At 39.7% G+C, this 21,342-nt stretch overlaps 1 protein-coding gene across 1 annotated transcript; it reads right to left on the reverse strand.

Moving 5' to 3' along the window:
- Nucleotides 1–1,223: 1,223 nt before the first annotated feature.
- On the reverse strand, nt 1,224–11,199 carry GZMK (granzyme K). The gene is made up of 5 exons (XM_082724329.1): nt 11,046–11,199; nt 10,540–10,687; nt 4,429–4,579; nt 3,369–3,638; nt 1,224–1,609 (listed from the first exon to the last, which is right to left on the reverse strand). Exons 1-5 carry the CDS (start codon nt 11,107–11,109, stop codon nt 1,436–1,438), a joined length of 807 nt encoding a protein of 268 aa, XP_082580455.1. The 5' UTR covers nt 11,110–11,199; the 3' UTR covers nt 1,224–1,435.
- Nucleotides 11,200–21,342: the final 10,143 nt, after the last annotated feature.

Genomic DNA, 21,342 nt, shown 5'->3' on the forward strand with positions numbered 1-21,342 from the left:
AGGGATCTTCTCAGGTCTGATGCAGTCAGTAGGGACTTGAGAACCCTGACATGGCATCCTTCCACACAGATCCCCCCCCAAAAAATCATCTCCAGGCCCAGTGCCAGCACCAGTATTCCTGCCTCTGGGCAGATAAGTTTCTTTTAATTTCCTGGATACTGTCATTCAGATAACTGATTGTGTTGCTCTTTTTGCTTTGATTCACGTGAAACAAAAGGGGCAAATACGACTCCTTCTAGCAACAGTGTGGGAAGAAAAGGGTGGCCCTTTAGGTAGGAGAACTCCTATCTTCGATTCTCCTTCTTCAAAGGTCTCATTTCCCCCTTGCTTCATTTTCCTCGCCAAATTATTTCTTTATTTATTTATGATTAATTTTTTTTTTAACCTTTTTGCCGCCTTCACCCATTTCTCTCTTCTCCCAACTGCCCATCTCTGGCAGCCACCAATCTGTTCTTTGTATCTATGAGCTTGAAGATGCCGCATATAAGAAAGGTCATGGGATTTTTGTCTTTTTCTGACTTATTTCACCCAGCGTAATGCCCTTGAGGCCCACCCATGTTGTCACAAATGACAAGAGTTCATCCTTTTTTATGATTGAATATTATATATATTATATATACATATTATATACATATATATGTATATATGTATAATCTATTATGCATTATATATATCACTGAATATTATCTATCTATCTATCTCACAGTTTCTTTACCTATTCTTCTATTGATGAACACCTAACTTGTTTCCACATTTTGGCCATTGTAAGTGATCCTGTAGTGAGCATGGGTGGGGGGTGCAGATAATTTCTCAAGCTTGCGTGTTCGTTTTCTTCAGATAAATATTTCACAATGGAACTTCTGGATCATATAATATTTTCTAGTCTTAATTTTTTGAGGAAAATTTATTTTTAATCTCACCTTTGGTTTTATCACAGGTATTTTGTACATTGCCTTAAATCCTGTGTGGAACACAGTATGACAGAAATCAATAATAAGTACTATCCTAAATATGTGTCTAAGCCTTGATGATTCTTTCTTCACTTGAATTGGCTTGTTTGAATGTACTGTTTCTTATTTTAAAAATGTAATTTAGGGTAAAATCACAGCAGAGATCATAGCAAATCCTGGCTGAAGGTGTGTTTTCTTTTTCCCTTTGTGGGGGTGCGAATGGAGTGGGGAGCATGTCATCTGCTGTACTTCGTTTCCATAAAGACAAGGACATAGTCTTCTAAATTTATTCAGAATGAAATCAGCGTAGTAGAAACAGCAGTTACAGATGTGAAAGACAGCTTGATTCCTTGACAAAATCAGTCCTAGGGGGCAGGAATGGACCCGAGCCATGCCCCACTCTATACCCAACTATGTATGAAGACAAAGGTGGCCTCTAGAGCATCTTATGAAAGCAAAACAAGCAACTGGTAGATCCAAGAAAATCATTTGCGGTCATGGTTTGCATGAGATGGAGCAAGTTTGCTTTTAATCCAAGCCCAGTATTTCTGGGTTATTAGGGTGTAGATTCCAGGCTTCTTGGCCTCACCACATTTATGACCTGCAGACACTAAGGCATAGAAGGCACCTTTGCAAACCAAGGGGCCACCTGAGTCACCCTAGAAAGAAAATAGATAGATACTTGGTGAGAAGCTGCTGAACTTTTCCTACCATCAATTACCCACTACTCAAAGGATTATTATGTGGATCCTTGGTTTCTCTGTGTCCTGAAGAGTGCCCTATATAGCCTCTTACTCAGTGTGGGTTGTCTCTGTCTCTGGCTAAGGCAATGATTTTATCCATCTGTCTGTCTGTGTCTCTATCCCTGTCTGGGACCATGTTTCTGTCCATCTGTGGGTTGGTCTGTCTGTCTCTCTCTATCCATATCCCTGTCTTAATCTAGGACTACATATATACATACACATGTATGTATGTGTATATATACATATACATAAAGTTCTACAGTCACTGATCATAAAGGTCATGGGATTTTTGTCTTTTTCTGATTTTTGATTTTTGTCTTTGACTGTAGAATAAAGTTCTACAGTCACTGATTATCAAAGATTGTGTGTATGTATGTGTATATATACATATGTGTAACACATATGTGTAACACATATGTATATATACACATACATACACACAATCTTTGATAATCAGTGAATATGTATATATACACATACATACATACAATCTTTGATAATCAGTGACTGTAGAACTTTATTCAACAAGGAATGGGTAGATGCAAAGTTTAAAGGAATCTGCTGAAATGAAAGAAATGTTTAAATTGTGGATTTCATTTTGGCACCCACAAATTTGAAATCAAGTTGCTACTGAGACAGGCGGAAAGGAGAAATGTATCATAGTAAATACATCAATGGCAGGGACTCTGTCTTATTTTTGTTTCCCCGTTTTTGCATTCTCCTGCGATTGAATATAATGCTCTGCACCTGTACAACACTTTGTAAATACTTGTCCCATGAAGGGATTCCTGAGGACTCAGAACTAAGCATGTAACTACAATTCTCTCAAAGAAAGTGACAGGGTGACAAGAGGGGGCTTTCTGATCTGAAGAGCCGTCTTTGCCTCTGCGGCCACTCGCATCACCAACCGCAGCACTTCAGGCTCTGTTTGCCCTGGAAAGAGAGGTTGAGGAGGACGACAGTCTTGGGGCACTACAGATACTCGGGGTCTCTGAAAGCATCATGGCCTCCCCTCAAGAAGACTTCATACAGTATGATGTCAATAGTGCATTTTAGTTTCTTAAAAATTAGTAATCCAGCTGTGCTACATGTCACTTTTAACCACGAACACACAGACACACACACACACACACACACAATTTATTTTAATTTTCTTTTTTTTACAGCTTCAGGAAACAGGAGATTCTGAGAAGTATGATCCCTGTTCCATTTAGTCAGTCTGTCAACATTATTTAAGAAACACCATCTATATATTTGAGCTTCTTGAATTTGAGTGTTCTGACACCTCTCTATTGATTACCTACAATGGTGGGTTTGGGGGGACGGGGAGGTGTGGAAGGGACGTTATCTTTTAGTCACCACTAGTAACCTCCGAGCTGGTAGGCTTTCTAAGGACAGAAAGAGCCCTTGGAAGAAGACTGTAAAAGTTACCAGATATAGTCTATCATCCTGATTCACAGATCTTTAACGAGTGCTTATGTGTTGGTGATGTTCTTATGACTCATTCACATTGGTAGATGAGAAAGAACAGAGAACTTAGTGCAGCAATGGAGAGGAACTCTCTGAAGTCCTGATTTCTGCTTTCCATACCTCTTGTCTGTGCTAGGGAGCACGTGGAGTCTGAACTGCAGGCAGCACAGGGTTTGAGATGCCTGGTTGATCGATGGGCTCTTACCTGGCAGGAATCCTTCTGGCCCCTGGCATCTCCTGCACATATCATGTCTTCAGTTATAATAGGGTTGTGGTTGTAATAACTTGGACTGTTGCAAAGTTTTCGATTTATGACCGTAACGGTGACTTCGTGCAGGGTGTCTGAGTTCCTTAACAAGTGTGGGTCAGTGGCTCCCCAGCCAGTAACCTGGCATTTTGTTCCAGCTCTGATATCATTTTTGGAGCTTGGGTGGAGCAGCTGGACATGTTTGTCAAGGGTTGCAGCCGTGTGAAGCTGACAGATTGAAAAGAGCATAAATTATTACATTCGTCCCCAGTAGTATTCTGCTATTAGTCTGAGCAATGTATGTGTGGTCCCTCTGGTCTAGGAAGGCATCCCTCTTCTTGAATCTACTTTGGTGGTAGCCTGCATTTATATTTGTGGTTGTTGCTTTTCCGAAATACTCTCCAATCCCTGTAGAGCTCAATGATGATCGGGGAGGGAGCTTAGACAAAGCAGGAATTTTGCCCAGTCTTAAGCAAACTGGCCTTTGCTCTGCATTGGATGGTTTTCTGCAGAATAACATCCATAGGTCATGACTTTGAGGGCTGGGCTGTTTCCTGCTGGATAAGACCCTTGAGTATGGTCTAGACTAAGTTTGGACTAGACTAAGTATGGTCTAGACTAAGTTATAACTCACTTATGTGTCCCTGAATTCACTTGGTTGGCTTGGCTGTATAAAGGACTTGAATTTTTCATTTGCTAATGATAAAAGTATTTGGGGAAAAAAGCTTTCAATGGGGATCATTGGGCTTGTTGGGATGTTCTGCCTCCCACATATGTGAGCATCAGGGTTGTTTTCCTTTGTTTAAACAGACCTGATGCAGTTGTGATAAATTCTGGTTTCCTTCAAGGCAGTACATGAAGTAAAAGGGGCCCTTATAGAATGTGTCACATTTACCTCAAGTATGGGGATGGTGCTAACAAAATGCTTTTATGTAGATGAAACATAATGTAGTTCATAACAGCTGAACTATGGGGTATAAGGATGTTAGAGAAATTGAAGGAAAGCAACACTACATACCTTAATCAGCATAATATCATTTAATTTACGATATGATCTGATTCTTGAGAATGGTATGAATTTTTCAATCTCAAATATTTGTTTGGAGGCCTCATTCTTTGAGAGAGAGTGTGCTCCTAAAATCACTTTGAAAAGCTGGACTTTTTCATGCCTAAAAAAAAGCAAAGAGAATAGAGGGAACAGAATGAGTCCCGAGGACCCCAGTAGGAAGTACAAATGGTGCAGAGCTTATAGAAACAAGGACCATCTCCAAGGCAACCTGTTTGGATTAGGTGGAGTAACGGAGGTCTTAGTGGACCCAAGCATAAAAGGACAATACCAAGGGCTAAAAGACCTGCTCTCAGACCCACCCCACCTGAATTCCCTAGTATTGCAAAAGAATATCAGAACTTATATCCTGCTATGGTGAAAAGGAGTGAAATTCTAATTGAGATCAAGTTTACAACAAAATTATGTTAATTTATGTAAAAAGAAATTACATTTCTCCAGCTGTGGGTTGAGATGTATACTCACCTTTGTTGATTTTTTAAATTTTGGTAGGATATACATAATATAAAATTTATACAGTTTTGAGGCATTAAACTCATTTATATTTGATTTATCACCACCATCAGTCTCCAGAGCTCTTTCATCTTCCCAATGTTAAGTGTTTTAATAACTAAAAGGTAAAGACTCAATTCAGCATTTGCTAATCTGGTATATCTAGACTTCACCTCAGGGCAATATGGAGAATAAGATCTATTATGTGGCTATCAGATACGCCATGTTCTGTCCTGTCAATTAGAAAGATAATCTGGACAAGAAAGGAAAACTTGCCTCAAGGTGAAAAATCATGGCTGATTTGAAGTAAAGACACTGTAGGGTTAGTTGCCATTGATAACTCCATTGTGAAGACTTACAGGATAGAAAGAGGTGAGTCAGATAAAGAAACAACTGTTGTTTTGTTTTGTTTTGCTTATCCCTGGTCATATAGAGCTCCAGTACCAGTATATCAATCATACCAAAATTGGTTTGATTTCCTGCATGTCGAACAAAACTGCATTTATATCTAGTTATGCAAATAGAAGGATTTTTTTTTGAGATCTTGACAACACCTTGGGGTGTTTGACAGACTATAAAAAAAAGTCCCATTTTAATGTGTGCCTTGAGGAAGCTGCTTCAAATCCTTTAGAGAGCAAGGAAGATTCGAGAAAGACTTACACTTGTTAACATATAACTATCTCGTTGTCACTTGAAAGACAGATCAAGACAGATTACAATAAAAACATCCACACTCACATAAGTCAGACGGAGAAAAATAAATACTGTAGGATTTCACTTATATGTGGAATCTAAAAAACAAAACAAATGAACAAACAAACAGAAACAGAAACAGATTCACGGACCTATAGAACAAAGTGGTGGTTGCCAAAGGGGAGTGGTGGGCAGATGGTCAAAACAGGAAGGGAATTAAGAGGCACAAGCTTTCAGTCATAACATAACTCAAGGGGATGAAAAATACAGCACAAGGAATTTAGTCAATAATGTTGCAATAACTTCCATATCAGATGGTAAGTACATTTATCATTCTGAGCATTTCATGATGTGCATAATTGCCAAATCACTATGTTGTACATCTGAAACTCATATAATACTGTATGTCAACTATACTTCAGTTAAAAATAAAAACACATACTCCCACATACAGATTCATAAAGATTAATAAGAATTAAAAGGCACGGAAACATACAGAAAAAGGAAGAAAGTATTATTTCAGGTTTGAAGCAGGAGCTCAGGACTATGATGGGGTGGGTTTGCCTCTGGCAGGACTGTGACTGCCAGCAATGACCACTCTTTGGTTTCTACCAAAAGAGTTTATTTTGGTTTATTTGGGGAATTTCAGCTCTATTTGTTGAAAAGTTTGCATATTGCAAAATCAGGATGGGGATGAAATTTCTCAAAGGATGTGGATCAGATTTCCTAGGATTGATTTAAACTCAAATTCAACATACTCATTAAACCCAAACTGTGGACAGGAGGGAGGGTGGAGGATGATAGCAAATCCCCAGGACTACTGCTTTAACAGAAAATATGGAAACATGCACAAATAACAAACAAAGGGAGGCTGTGGGGTACACATGCAGGTGGGAAAGATGAATTTTGATTAGGGGATAGATGCTGAGAGCATTTCTGGTTTTCCTCATCTTTTTACTAATGTCCTTGATTAGTTAATGCCTTGGAAATATTTTGGTTATTTTTGTCTCCACTGGGACATGTTAATACCGAGCACAACACAGGCAGACCATGAATGCTTTCTGACCTTCCATTTCCTGATACGCTTCAGCTAGAATCTGCAATACGATGGTCAATTTTTCTGCCCACTGGTTACCTGGAATTACTTGAGCTGAGTTCTAGGATGCCACCTCCTTAGGTAAATCCAGGTTTAAACTCACAGAGATGTAATAATCCCTGTGTTTTTCACTTGTTTATTGTAGGGCTTCTCCACAGGAGGCCTTTGCTGCAGAATTGTCTGGAGAATGACTTAACCTGGAAGAGAACTACATGCAGAGCCTGAACCAAAGTGTTGCTCACAGTAATCCTTTTCTGTCTGTTGAAACCTCATTTCCACTGGGCCTCAAAAGAGCCTTTCTCAGTGTTGTTCAGGCTGATGCCCTGTGTAGTCCTCATTGGTAGACAAATTCTTTGGCCAAAGGTGACACACAGGATAAGGAGGGCAACTCAAACAAAGCTTTTGTGATTCCAAGTCCAGTGTTCCTTTCCATGACACTCTGGAAGCCCCATGCCAAGCCCCTTCAGGCCCCTTATTTCTTCTGCCATTTTGCCCCTGCACTGAGCTGTACTTTGGCTTAGACCCACCCCCTCCAGGGCTGACAAAGACAGGGACCTGACTCCCTGGAGGTCTCTTTAGTCTGACAGGCGGGAGGCTGTCCCAGAGGGGCTGTTACAGTCCCATCCTCGGCACACCCAGATCATCAGAGATGTGCCTCAGTGACTACCACGGGATGTACAGATAATAACATGATGACATGAACTAACGCTTAGTACGTTATTGGGCTGCACCAGGTTTTGTCCTAGGCATCTTACATAGTGTCCCTCATTTATACCTCACAACAGTCCTGTGAGGGAGGTATTAGGATTACCCCACTTTGCAGATGAGAAGACTGAGGCTCAGGTAAATGACCAAACTTGAGGAAACCCCACAGGTATTAAGGGGAGGCTCCAGGATGCAAATGTAGGAGGATTGAAGCTCTGCTGGTTTGAGCCCCGGAGCCTGAATCTACACCATTCTACTCTGGATGCCCGGGGGCTGTCTGAGATGGGGAGAGGCCAAGTGGAAGGGGCTGGGGAAGAGGGAAGGGCTCATCTAATTATAGCTCAGACAGGTGAGAGGAGGGGGTACTCAGTGAGGGGGGAAGTTCAGGAAGACAATGAAAAAGGGTTAGTGAGAGTTCTGCTTCTGATAAGCTGAAACGCTGAAAATAAGATTCGACAAGCTTTTTTACCGGTTTCCTTTTATACTTGGCAAAGCAACCAAAAGAGGGGAACAAGAGGCACAGTAAGGAGCTGCATGGATGGTTGGGTAGTGAGAAGGGGGCACCCCAGATCTGGCCTCCTTTACCATTTTGCTGAGAGCAGAGGCTGGAGTTAGTAAGTTATTCCCCCAGGATACTTGGGAGTACATTTGTGGGAAGCCACCATTAAACTATTTCATAAATATTTTGGATTTCATAAAGCTTAATATTTTTCCAAGCACCAATCCGCCTACATTTTTACACCCAAGTGTCCTGGAGAGGAAATTTGATCCACATCTTCTGGAGTTCTTTGAACTCTGGCCATTTAAAATGGTATTTAGCAAGAGTTGGTTTTTCCTTTCCCTTTCTTTCTTTCTTTCTTTCTTTCTTTCTTTCTTTCTTTCTTTCTTTCTTTCTATCTTTCTTTCTTTCTTTCTTTCTCTTTTTCTCTCTCTTGATCCCGTCTTTCTTCCCTCTCTTTCTTTCTTTCATTCATTCATTCCAAGAGTTCTTTTTCCCAATTTGTCAGTGTGAGGACCCACTCCTCTTGAGTCAAGTTCACTTGACAAAATTTTAAATTCAAATGAATAATATTATTTACTTTTGGATAGCACTATATGGCTTATGAAGGACTTCAAACTCTGTGTTTTTGGCTTGGGGGAAAAAAAAAAGGAAAGTCTTCCAATTTATTTCCTTCTTTCTATCTAGGCTTTCTTGAGCATTTATAAGTCAAGGTCTGTGTCTGGGGAGCATAGAATCCACTTGAATGTATGCCATAAGGATATCTGAAAATGTGCATATTTTGAATTGAAGGAACATTTCTTGATAGTCACCCTCTGCTTCTCTAGTCCCCACGAGACAAGTACTCTGAGAAAGTTAGAGGTGATGGTGACGTGGGGGTGATTGCTATGGCAGCTAACACCCCATTTGAATGAAGTAGCTTTATTAAACTGGAAATCAGTAGCCTGCTATTTAGAAACAAAACAGAAGTTCTCACTTTGTGCAGGACTCAAAATTTCTAAATTTGTGATTCGTCTTATTAAAATGGAGGCGATAGACATGGAGAAGCAAGTCAATTCAGTTGTTCCATAGCCTGGAGAGCAAACCATGATGGTTAAGATATCTTAAGTGAAGTGTTATAATGTTTGTAAGAAAAGAAGGCCCCATCTCTTCTTGGCTTATTTAGGCAAGAGACAGAAGAAAGAAACATAGAGACAGAAACAACAAAAATAAAACAAAAACCAAACCCTCCCAAAACCAACAGGTAAACAAAGCAACAAAAAACACCAAATTGGTTTTCTATGGCTTTTCCTTTTGCAAAAGTTGCAGCATCCCAAGAAGAGCTTGGGACTTTTTTAGCTGAAGTAAGAGAATCATAGACTGAAAGGTGCTTTGAGAAAAGCTATTATTCTAAGTATCTCAGAAAAATAGCTCTTTCTTTCCTCATAGAAATCATCTATAACTTTTTCCCCCCCCTATCTTTTTCTGCCGGGGAAGTTTGTTGTCTCCTTAGGGCTGTGGGTTGGGATTCCCAAACTGTGTGCCTCAGGCCTCTGGGGAGGGAGGCAGGGCAGAGGAGTTACCATAAGGGGTCTAAAAATCCATTAACAAAGCAGGTTTCTCGCACATATAGCAATAAAGGCTGCAACTTATTTGTGTTTACTATGTGCTAAGCATACTAAAATATCTAAATAGACACTATTTAATCCTCCAAACCCCATGAAGCAGGTGTGACTATTATTATTCTCCTTTCATAAAATGGGAAAGGGGAGATGCAAACGCAGGCTGTCTCACAAGGTCCAGAAGGCTGCTCCTCCACTTACTACGGTTGCCGCCTTCCCTGGCCTTCCACAGAGGGCTTGGAACTGTCCAATGGCCCAGCTTTCCCTGACTAGGAAAACCCAAGGCAGAAAATGTGGGTGGGCAAGAAGGTAAGTCAACTCCACCAGCTGGTCTGTGATCACAGAAGCTAGGGTAGATGAAAGTCCTGCCATTCACCACAGTGTGGACAAACTTAAGAGGATGATGTGTCAGGAGAAATAAGCCAGAGAAAGACAAATACCATATGATTTCACTTATGTGTGGAATCTAAAAAACAAACCAAAAGCCCCTAATAAACAGAAAAAAAAAAAAGAGAGAGAGAGAGAAACAGACTCACAAAAATGGAGAATGAACTGGTGGTTGCCAGAGGGGAGGGTTGGGGGGATGGGCAAAACGGGCAAATGATGAAGAGGTACAAACTTCTGGTTATGAAATAACTAAGTCACAGGGCGGAAACCTACAGCACAGGGAATCAAGTCAATAATATTATAATGTCCTCCATCATGGTGAGTCTATCATAATGTGCATAATTGTTGAATCACTATGTTGTACACCTGAAACTAATTTAATTGTATATGTTAACTTTATTTCAGTTAAAAGAATCTACATATATATGATTGAACCGTTATTCATACCCTTTCATATTACATCTGTATTCATCAAACATGACTGGGCTCCTTAAACTTAGAATGTTAAAAAAAAAATTTTCTCCCAGGAGAGGCGAGCTTCTCTTCCAGCCGGTGGAGTTCGAACACACAAGGTCAAAGCAGGTACTCACCGGGTGCGGCAGTGGGACGCGGACAGCACCCACTGGGGGTGGATCAGCACGCCTCCACAGAGGTGGTGGCCGCGGTACTGGATGGAGGCCATGAATGGCCGGGAATGTGGCGACACTTCTCGCCCTCCAATAATCTCCATGCCAAAACCTGCAGGAGAAAACCCGAAGATTTAATATGAAAGACCCAAGCAGATTATGTCATGTAATTCTTCTTCTGACAGTCATTATATCATTTCCAAGTTAAAAAACCACCCTACAATCACCTATAATAGCTATAATAATTTTACCAATAAATACATGTAGAGTACACTTAATAATATGTAAAATTATATATAATATGTAATATATAATTTAATAATAATATAAAATAGCATAATAAGTATAATAATTTACAATACAGTTTCGAGGGATAGACATGGTGGGGGAAAATTCTCATTTCTAAGTAACAACACAATCACTAGAAATTCATCTGATGCCCAAATGTGGTAAATCTAGAAGATACTTACACTCTGGAGTCACATAAGCCCCAGCTACCAGGAAAAACAGAGAAAAAGAAGAAACCTTCACCATGTTAATGGCTTTGATTGAAGAAGCCCAGATGAACTTTTCTGACGGTATTGGTGAAGGAAGACAATTCTGAAGACTGAGCTTTGACCTTGAAACTTTTATCTTTCTCACCACAAGTGTTTCAGACGGCAGTGGCGGAACTTGAATCTTGGTTTTTCACACTTATGTTTGAAAGTGTTAATCCATTTGAGAACATCAGATCTATGCTTTGAGCGCTTTTTTGATATATATGCGACAAAGAACTCATTTCAGGAGTGAGCTCTCTTCAATATCTGTATGAGCACTCATGTTATACATGGTGAAAGAATAAAAAATATCTAAGCCATAAGAACCTAATGAAGTTGCAGACAGGATCCAAAGATGTTCACTGCTCTATAGCAATACTTACTATTTTTCCTGGCAGAAAGGGTGCCTAGCATATTGAGTTTCCCTCTATTTTTCATTTGGACATAGATTTATTATGTGGAGAAACATGGAATTTCGCACAGATCGCGGTTGCATTGCTCTAAGGCTTAGCTAAAGCCTGAACATCATCCAGAAAAACCCATATGTTTTGTAGCAAACTTATTCCTAGTTATACCATTTACTCTAAATTTGACCAGATTCAGGCTAATTTTAGTTACATTTTTGGGAAATTTCATAATGTATTTGAGAGGAACATGGGTAACATATTTTTAATTCCGAGTGTCTCCTTTACTCATTTTTTAATGGAAAATAATCATGTGATTATCCAGGGCCTTGATAATAATATCTTTTAAAAATGAAAGATTGCATTTCGTCATTCTCCTCAGGAACAGATGATAAATGTATTGCCAGGCTTTCTATGGTACTTTCTCCTTCACGATCAGACTTAAGATTCTACAAGATTCTGTTTGTGTTTGTTGCTGATCAATGGTACAAATTTTATAAAATGAGTACAAATATCTGGCACTGGAACCTCAATCCAGAACTACTAACCAAAATTTAATTGAATGAATTGAATTCACAGGCCTTATTTTCTTTTTTCTAAGATATATGCATCTTATCCTCCATTTTTTTTATAAAGAAGAATTGAAATCCAGAGCTATCATGCTTGGCAGATTGCAAGAGAATCCTACCAAATTGTTGTTTTTTAGCATAAGACAATAGGAATAATAATAAACAATATTATAATTGTGTATGATTTATTATGATTTAATTATATATGTGAAGTGTCTTAAATTATTTCTAGACTCTCTTTACATGATCATTTATATAATTTCATGTTTTCTTATGTCTGTGAGGAAGGCAGTTCAACTACTATACTTAGGTTACAACTGAAGAAAGAGCTCAGGGATGCTAAAACTAAAGTTTCCCCAGCGTGTAACCGGGACCAAATTATTTGCCTGACCTGGAATAACGTGTATGTTAATAAACATGTCGCCAGAGCACAGAATTTGAAAAATAATCCTGTTTTCGCTTTACAAGAACACAGCAATAGTAAAGTTCTTCTGGGTGTTAAATAAGTAGAATTAACAACAAAATAAATGCAGAGCAGTGACTTCCTGTTGCAGAGTCCCAGTGGGTGAGACAAGGAGGAGCCGGATTAAGAAAAGCCACAAACTTCATAAACGAAACTTGTTAGTTCCAGCCCAATGTCCTTATGAATTTTCAAGTCATCTTTGTCACTGCTCATGTGCCTTAGGTAGATCCCACCTCAGCCACTTTCCTAAGCTGGAAAGTGGACCTGGTGATGCCAATTCCCTATTATATCCCCGTGATGGTGGGGACATGGGGGAAAATGATGTGTGACATACTGAAGTGTTCTGAACCTTGAGGAGGAAATGGATTGTGTAGGAGACAAAGCTTCACTTCTGAAGGGATCGGGAGGCATGGTTAAAAACATCTCTCAGCTGCTTATTTCTGTGTAGTGAGGACTAATATCCAGTAGCTTTTTACAAATTGCTTAAGCATTTTCCACTGAATTTCCAGGGAGGTGGCCATCAGTCCGGTTTTGTGGACAAAGACTGGCTAGAGATTACCGAGCTAGCAGGTGGCAGGGTCAGTTCTTCAACCCTTAGGTGCTGACCCCAGGCTCCTTGTTGCTTCTCACCTGACCACATGTCTCCCCTGCTTCGAGAAGTCCCTGGGGTTTAGATGTGCTAAGAGACAAACTGGCGCTGCAGAGGGGGAAAAGGGTTTAGCCATATACGCCGCAATTAGACATGGGTGAGATTTAGTTCAATTGGGAGGACAGTGTCATAACTCTTTCTTGTAGCCGACCTGGAAAATTCTGAAAATCAATCTGGTTTATAGTAATGAGTTATTTGCTTTTGGCTTCAGACCGATGCACCAGTTAATAGTATCATTTGTTATTACATTCAGAATCCTGGATTTGAGAAGAGTGAGCTGTGTAACATGATGAGCTCGGCGATCCAATTTATTTCTGGGTGTTGGTTTTGTTCTGTTGAGTCTGCTGTGGGGAGAGCCGTGTTTGCTTTGGATGGTTTTTGCAGCAGCTGTGCTGGGCTGAGCGAGGGTGAGGAGGTGCTCCTCGCTGGACCGGCTTCCCGAATCAAGGACCTTGCAGTCCGCCCTTGCTGCGTGGCGCTCAGCGGTCCTCATTAGCTGCTCTTAGAGATGCTGTTTCTGAGCACAGTGTTTTTGTTTTCTTTCATCCCTCCCCTCTCTTTTGATCCTCCAATGTTTTGAGAGACCTTTATAGATCTGCCCAAAGACCATGTGTGGTTCTCGCCGTTGGGCTGCTTTCTTTCCCAGACTAGACACCTGCTTCTTCACTTTCATTAGCCGTGCCCTCTAAAGACAGGTCACTCAGAACACGGCCCCAGAACTATCTCTGTCCGTGACCTATTCATTACCCACCAGGGGCAAGCTAAGGACAGAAACTGAGTATCAGTTTAAAAGCAGTTATAGCCATTTATCAGGGTTCCATTCTAATTTATTTTAGTTAATGAAATGCTATTTATTATCTATTCGGTGTAATAAAATAGGGCATATAGTCTTGATGCCTTTTATAAAATTTAAGTTTTCTATTTACTTGTGTTGCATTGTGTAAAAGTACCAGTCCACCAAGGACTAACACGGAAACCAAACAAATTAGCAACAACAACAAAAACCCAAACACACCTGGTCCTCGCCGCAGGTAGTTTGACCAGGGCTCTGTAGACACAGCTGCAAAGCAGATCTGTTTCAAGCTCTTTCCTTTTCTTCCCTTTTAGCCTCCTTTGAAAAAATTTCCCAACACCAAGATTTCCAGGACTCCCCTAACTGTCCCATCCTCCTCAGCCCCAGGCACGTGAGATTAGGATTTGGCAGAATTCCCCTGGGTCCTTCCTTTATGACCCGCCATGCTACCATTCTTGACCTGTCAAGTAATGGTTTCACTCACTTGATAAATGCTAACCGATATGCTAACCGATATGGTGAAACTATGGCAGTTTTAAAAATTGGCTGGGAATGGCTATTGGGATGCCATGTGGAGACATTGTGTCCAGAGGTCCCAAGAAAATATGCACCCAAATTCACATTATAGCAATGCTTCCCATGAGATTTCTTAACAGGACGAGCTTGAGAACAAACACTGAGGAACGCAAAGTACCCCTTGACTGGGACCTGGGCTGGTGCTTTGGCCTGAACCTCAAGGGCAGAGGTCTCTCCGTGGTCTCAATAGTCAATGGTCTCTCCTTGGCAGAGGAACTGGGTGAGATGGGTTGCCACATGTGCAGGTCTGCTGTTTCCTAAGCCGCTTAAATACTTCTGAGAACTATTCCCGGACCTCCCCGTCATGGAACAGTGGTGGGAATGAGAGTGAGTTGGAAGGAAATTTATCATATCTTCCTCCATCTTAACTTTTTTCATCAGAACTTATTTTACGTGTGAATCACCTTCCTCTCTTAAATATGAATATGTATCCTCCCCACCGCTGCTAAGTTAAGTAACAATAGTCCTTTCACCTCCTCCTCCCTTAATTCCAAGTCAGCTGTGACATAGCAGCAGCGGCGGAGAGAAGAGCAATGGGTAAGTACACGATGTCAACAGAAGGAGCAACCGCAGGAAAACAGCTCAAGAGCTGGCGAAGGGGGCTCCTGGTACTCCCAGAGCTGGCTGCCTGGTCAGACACTGTCCTTCTTTCAGCTGATTTTCCAGGATGCAAGCTGACATCTCTTCATTTCCTTTTCTTCTTCGAGGTGGCTTTGGATGTTCATTTTCACGGAGCTGAAATGCTATGGGAATGATGAGGAGAGTCCCACATGGGGTGGTCCCTGTGATGTCCTGGACTGATGCAGATCCAGAAAATCTTGTACTCACGCTGTCTGCAGCCTTTGTCCTAAAAGATTTACACATGTGAAAATCCTTTCACCAGGGATGCCTGCCAAAGGAAGGTTTGGAGCCCTGACCTCTCTTCCCAGCTCTAGGCCTGTGGGGACACTGGCCTTGCACAGAGGAACAGAGGCCTTTTGAGCCGGGTGTGGTTCTAGGGAGAAAACGGAGGTCAATATGTAGGTCAAGTCAAGGAAAGAACCAGGTGATAAAACCAGAAGAAAGGTAGAAGCAGGAAGGGAAGGAGAGGAAATAAATATTGTAGAGAAAGAAAGAAACAATCAATTGAGGATGAGAGCACATGTCCTTTTATATTTAAATACCTCAGATGTGTCCCAAGCCAAACAAAATCAGCTTTCTACAATAGAAACAGATCTTTTTTTTTCTTTTTTGAAAACAGATCTTTAAGAAGGAATCATTTTATTCTATTGAAAGCAAGTCAGTTGTTTGCACTAATCAGAAGGGTTTCATAAAATAAAGTCACGGGAGGCAAAATAGTAGGTATTTCAAAGAGAATGATTTGATTTGTTTATGAGGCTATGGCCAGCTGGAAATCAAAAAAAATCCATTGTTTCATTTAGATGAGATCAAGTAGAAATTATCATGTAGCTCTAAGTATGATAGAAATACTCTTACCAATAACACGGAGGACATGGAGAGATGGAGAGGAGAAGGGAGTTGGGGGAAATTGGAGAGGGAGATGAACCATGAGAGACTATGGACTCTGAAAAAACAATCTGAGGGTTTTGGAGGGAAGAAGAGTGGAAGGTTGGCTGAGCCAGGTGGTGGGTACTATGGAGGGCACATATAGCATGGAGCACTGGGTATGGAGCATAAACAATGAATTCTGGTACACTGAAAAGAAATTTTAAAAAAGAGAGAGAAAAGATATACTCTTACCAAAAACTGATGATTGACCAAAACCACACATGAACATGTGTACACACTCTAACATATCTCCATCCCTTCCCCCCCCCCAACACCGCTGAATCCCTATCCTACTCTTTTTCACAAATTCCAGGGGGATCAAAGATTGTCTATGAAAAAAATGAAATAATTATAAATCAAAGTGAAATGTCAATTTTTAAAAAAAGATGTATTTATTTATTTGAGAGAGAGAGCGTGAGCCTTCATGGTGGGGGGCAGAGGAAGAGAATCTGAAGCAGACTGCCTGATGAGCTCGAAGGGGTTGCTTAATCTCACAAACCCTGAAATCATGACCAGAGCCACCCAGGTGTTCCTGAAATGGTTAATTTAAAATACTGTTTGAGAAGGGAAGGCAGAAAGGAAACAATCAGTGTCAGAGCATATAAGATTTCATGACTTAATGTAAGACAAACAATACTATAGGTATACCCAAAGACTTTGACAAAACGTTTGTCATTTGTGTTGAAAAACATTCCCCCCAAAAGAGAATATCTTTAACATATGAAGTGGTCTTACAGAATGATCAAAAAAAAGAAAAGAGTAGCAATAAGTGGGCTCAACTGGCAAGCAAATCAATATAAATACAAATAAAATAAATATTTTAGTTGTTTCTTTGATAGGGACTTAAAATCCTGGTAATTATAAGATGAAAAATAAAGCCCATTGCAAATTTTTTGCAAAGCTTAGGAAGTATAGGTTTGATATATTAAAAGCATAACAATGATACTGGGGCACCTGGGCGGCTCAGTGGGTTAAAGCCTCTGCCTTCGACTCAGGTGGTGATCTCAGGGTTCTGCTTCCCCCTCTTTGCCTGCCTCTCTGCTTACTTGGGATCTCTCTCTCTGTCAAATAAATAAATAAATAAAATCTTTTAAAATAAATAAATAAATATCTTTTAAATAAAAATCTTTTAAATAAATAAATAGCAACTTGAATTTCTACATGTTCACTAGCTCATTCCTTCAATATTCATTCTTCCATCCATCTATCTCTACATTAGTTGTGTGTGCAAGCAACAGACCTATCTATTCATCAAATATTTGTTTGCTCCTCAGTTCATCATTCCTTTTCTTTCTTTCAAAATCAATTTCTTACTCTCTCTTGTCACCCTGACAAATTGCTTTCCTTTCTCACTTTACTAGTGAAACACGTTTTCAGTGACTCTTGTCGACTTCTTTCAGTCTTTTTTTTTTTTTTTTAATTTCTTAGCATCCTTTTACTCTGCTGACCAGCTTTTCTTGAAAGCATGTGTCCCTGCTATGCTGGTCTCTGACTCCTGGTATGCTATATGTATATTCTTCACTCCTTTGATCACTATTTGTCTCTTAACTGCCACTTCCTCTTCCTGTTCTTCAAATTCTCTCTAGAAGTCTCTCGGCTCTCTTCAGCCCAACCCTTCCCAAAGTGTGTACCACGTAGCACTAGTCACAGGTGTGATGATAGCAGTTGTCCTGAAGCAAAAAGGTTCTGTTGTCCAAGAAGTTTCAGGAATAAATAGGGAATTCAATGAAGGTAAATGTAGTTCTGTTCTTCAAGACTTCTTCAAGCCTTTAAATGCTAATAGGCATTGTTAATATCCAGCAGGCTCTGTGGAGCTAGAGTATGCTTAGTTTCTCAAATTTATTTTACCACAGAACATTCCTTTTTATAGAAAGCCTCTGGACACCTGAACTCCATACAACTCATCATGGAAGACAGTGAGTATCTTCAGTTTTCCATCATGACCTCTCTTCATAATATTACTCCACCAACAACTCTCTGGTAGCCTCTCCTACTGCCTTCTACATGTTGTACTTCCTAATCACTCTGGGTGGAAATACATTTTCCCTCTTCCAAAAGCAACAGGAAGCCTTAGAAATCGTGTTAACATCTTGCTTGATATTATTATGATATTTATCATAATTCAGCCTATTCATCCGATATCGTTAACTTCTTCAGAACTGTGTCTGTGCACTTTGCACCAGCAAGGAATGATTTCAGCTGCAAGTAGCAAAAAACCCAACCCACAGGCACATCAACAACAAGAAAATTCACTTTCTCATACAACAAGAAGCTCAGGGGTAGGACACCAGGGTTGATTAATTCAAGCCTCGACATTGCAATGAAGACTCAGGTGTTCATCCTCAGTCCTTGTGTTCTCTAACCTCATGACCCCAGGTGTCACATTTGGATACAAGATCAGAGGGAACAGAAAAGTCGATAGTGATTTCTGCAGGTATTTTAGGATGCTACATCTTTCTCAGAAACACATTGGCATCTCTCCCTCCCACATTCTGTTGGACAGAACAAGATCACATGCAGTAACTAGCAAGCAGAATCAGGTTTCCCATTTCACTCTGGACTGGCTTGGACACATCTTTGAGAAGGAATGGACCTGAGCAAAATAGGATTCTGTTAGCAAGGTGGGAATGAGAAGAAGTATATTTATATCTTACTATCGTGCTCTGCTCACCACAGAATAAAATGAACATTCTATGGAATTGCGAAGTGAGCAAAAGAACAGGTAGGTGGTTGTGCCAAATTATGTGTTTAGTCAAGATTTTGTAACTTGTTACCTGTCTACTACATTTCCTGATTTTTTGGGAGGAAGACTCAAAATTTACCTGAGAAGGAATATTCATAGGTGAATATTTATAGTTACTAACTCTATATTTGAAATATTAAAGCCTTTGTCCTCCCTATACTCTTTATATCAGGAACCAGGAATATAATAGAGCCATTTTGAGTAAATGTCTCCAAGGGAATTCACAGTGATAAAATCAAAATAACATAAAACAGATTCTAAATTAAGATTTTCATTGTTTTCATCAACAAAATTATAACTTTGGGAAGCTTCTTTTTCTTTTCCCTCATATTCAAGATAGCAACCATATCACATTGTAAGTGATTTGATGCCAATAGTTGAATCAGTCTGTATTTTAATTTAGTATTTCCTCCAGACATTCTTTGAACATGTGTCAACAGGAAAGAACATGTTTCAAAATCCACTTCTAATCATTTCTCCCTTAATAAAGTTTGAATGTGTCTTTAGTATCTCTGTGCTTTCTGAAACTTGCCAAAAAACGAATCAACAAAACAAAATAAAACAAGATAAAAACCCAGAATTATCAGAACTGGTCAAGACCAAATTCCAAAGAAGGTAAAAGTGACCATGGGGACACTTTCATCTCTACTTTCGGTATCTTGATTTCTCTTAACAATCCTCATCTGCAAGGATTTATTGTCAGCAAATACCTAACAACATCTCATAGTTCAAAAATATTTTAAAGTGCTGCCTCTTTATCATGTATTTTCATTTTATTTAATGTTTCTGTAACAATAATAATAATAATAATAATAATAATAATAATAAAAACTCTACAGATCCAGAAGAAACATCCTCAGTGATGGGCTACCAGGTTTGGTGGCAGTGATGAAGGCAGTTTGGGTAGAGAATATTCCTTGTTTTGATCTAGTCACACCACATTGGCATCATCTATTCTGGCTAAGTAACAAGCTGGCTCTAGACATATTTTGTTTTTGCATTTTATTGGGTAATTGATAAGCCAGAAGGCCTTGAGCTGCCAATGCTGAGATGTTTAAAACTGTTAAACCAGAAGTGCTGAGGCACATGTATTTCTTCCCAGTGTGTGTGTAGATTGTGTGGGAGATGGCCAGAGAAATATTTTAAAGTTTGGATTTCATCCAGAGAGTACTCTTCTCACTAGAATGAGTTTTAAACCCTTCTCTGAAAAAGCAAAGAAGATGAAAATTAAAGCCCCTGAAACTATGTGCTTCCAGTTCACACACACACACAGAAGCCATCTCCATGTAACATGGAATGAGAATATGGGAAGAGGGGCAGTGGGAGAGCATGATGTTAAGGAAGATGGCCCTTCTTTGAATGGCACTGGTCTTACGGTCCTAACTGCCAGACACCTGCTGTGAGAACAAAGTATCATGCAGTCAAAAGTTAGAAAAGTGTCCTTGTGACTCACTCGATAGGATTGAGGCCAATAGGTTACAACACCAGCTGACAGTATTCAAAGACACCAATTCAACCAAAACCAAGGATGCTTGGTGTGGGATTTAAATCATGGTGCTCAGTATTCTGTAAGACGGGGAGGCTTTTAATAATTTATAGCTTAGGAGAAATGAAAAACTCTTCTAGCAGACCCATCAACTTCCCATCCCAGACATTTAGAATAGTCTTAATTGTTTGTTTTTTAGGCTTTCATTTTGTGAAGGTGTCAGAAGAGATCAATATAGAGCAGAGGCTGGTGATGGGGAAGGTCATGTGTATCCAAATAACCAATCCTCCTGGAGAAAAGTGTCAGGAAAAAATGGATATAAAATCTCTTGGTCAAAACCAACATATGGTAAGTCTATTATTTTATCTAAAAAACCAATTTTCTGGGGAAAACCTCTCCTTCCTCAAGTTTTAAAGTACTAATAATTATCATTGGCAACAATTGACATCCTGAATTATATTTTTAACTTATTAAATACAAGATTACTATTCCAATGGGAAAATAAGGAATAAAAGCAGTAGGCAGCCAGCATTTTGCCAAATGCATCAGAACGAAGCCAAGACTTCATGATAATTTAGCAGTGAAGGCTTAGTCCTTGATGACATTCATTTTCTAGATGGGGAATCAAGTCTTGGACACAGAACAAGATCAACACGGAACATACATAGAAGAATCATCCGAATATGGACAATGCAAGTAGAAGACAAGGGACAATTCAGAAAAGTCTACAACAGGGATTTGTGTTTTCTCCAAAGCATGAGTAAATGCAAAGTTTATACCTGAAATCTTATCAGTGATACTATTTAGTTGAGATATATGTTTATGTTTACATATGTGATTTTCAAACTAACTTTTTAGTAAACTTGACATAATTGGACTTAATCATTATGAACAGATCCTTTTATAGTCCAAAGTCCTGAGCTAAAGAAATAGCCCATGTCCCGTTACCTACCCACCTGAATCAGAAGTCATAATTCTAGTGCCTGTAATGTACCTCTTT

Source organism: Mustela nivalis, assembly GCF_964662115.1.
Source record: "Mustela nivalis genome assembly, chromosome: 3".
Lineage (NCBI taxonomy): Eukaryota > Metazoa > Chordata > Mammalia > Carnivora > Mustelidae > Mustela > Mustela nivalis.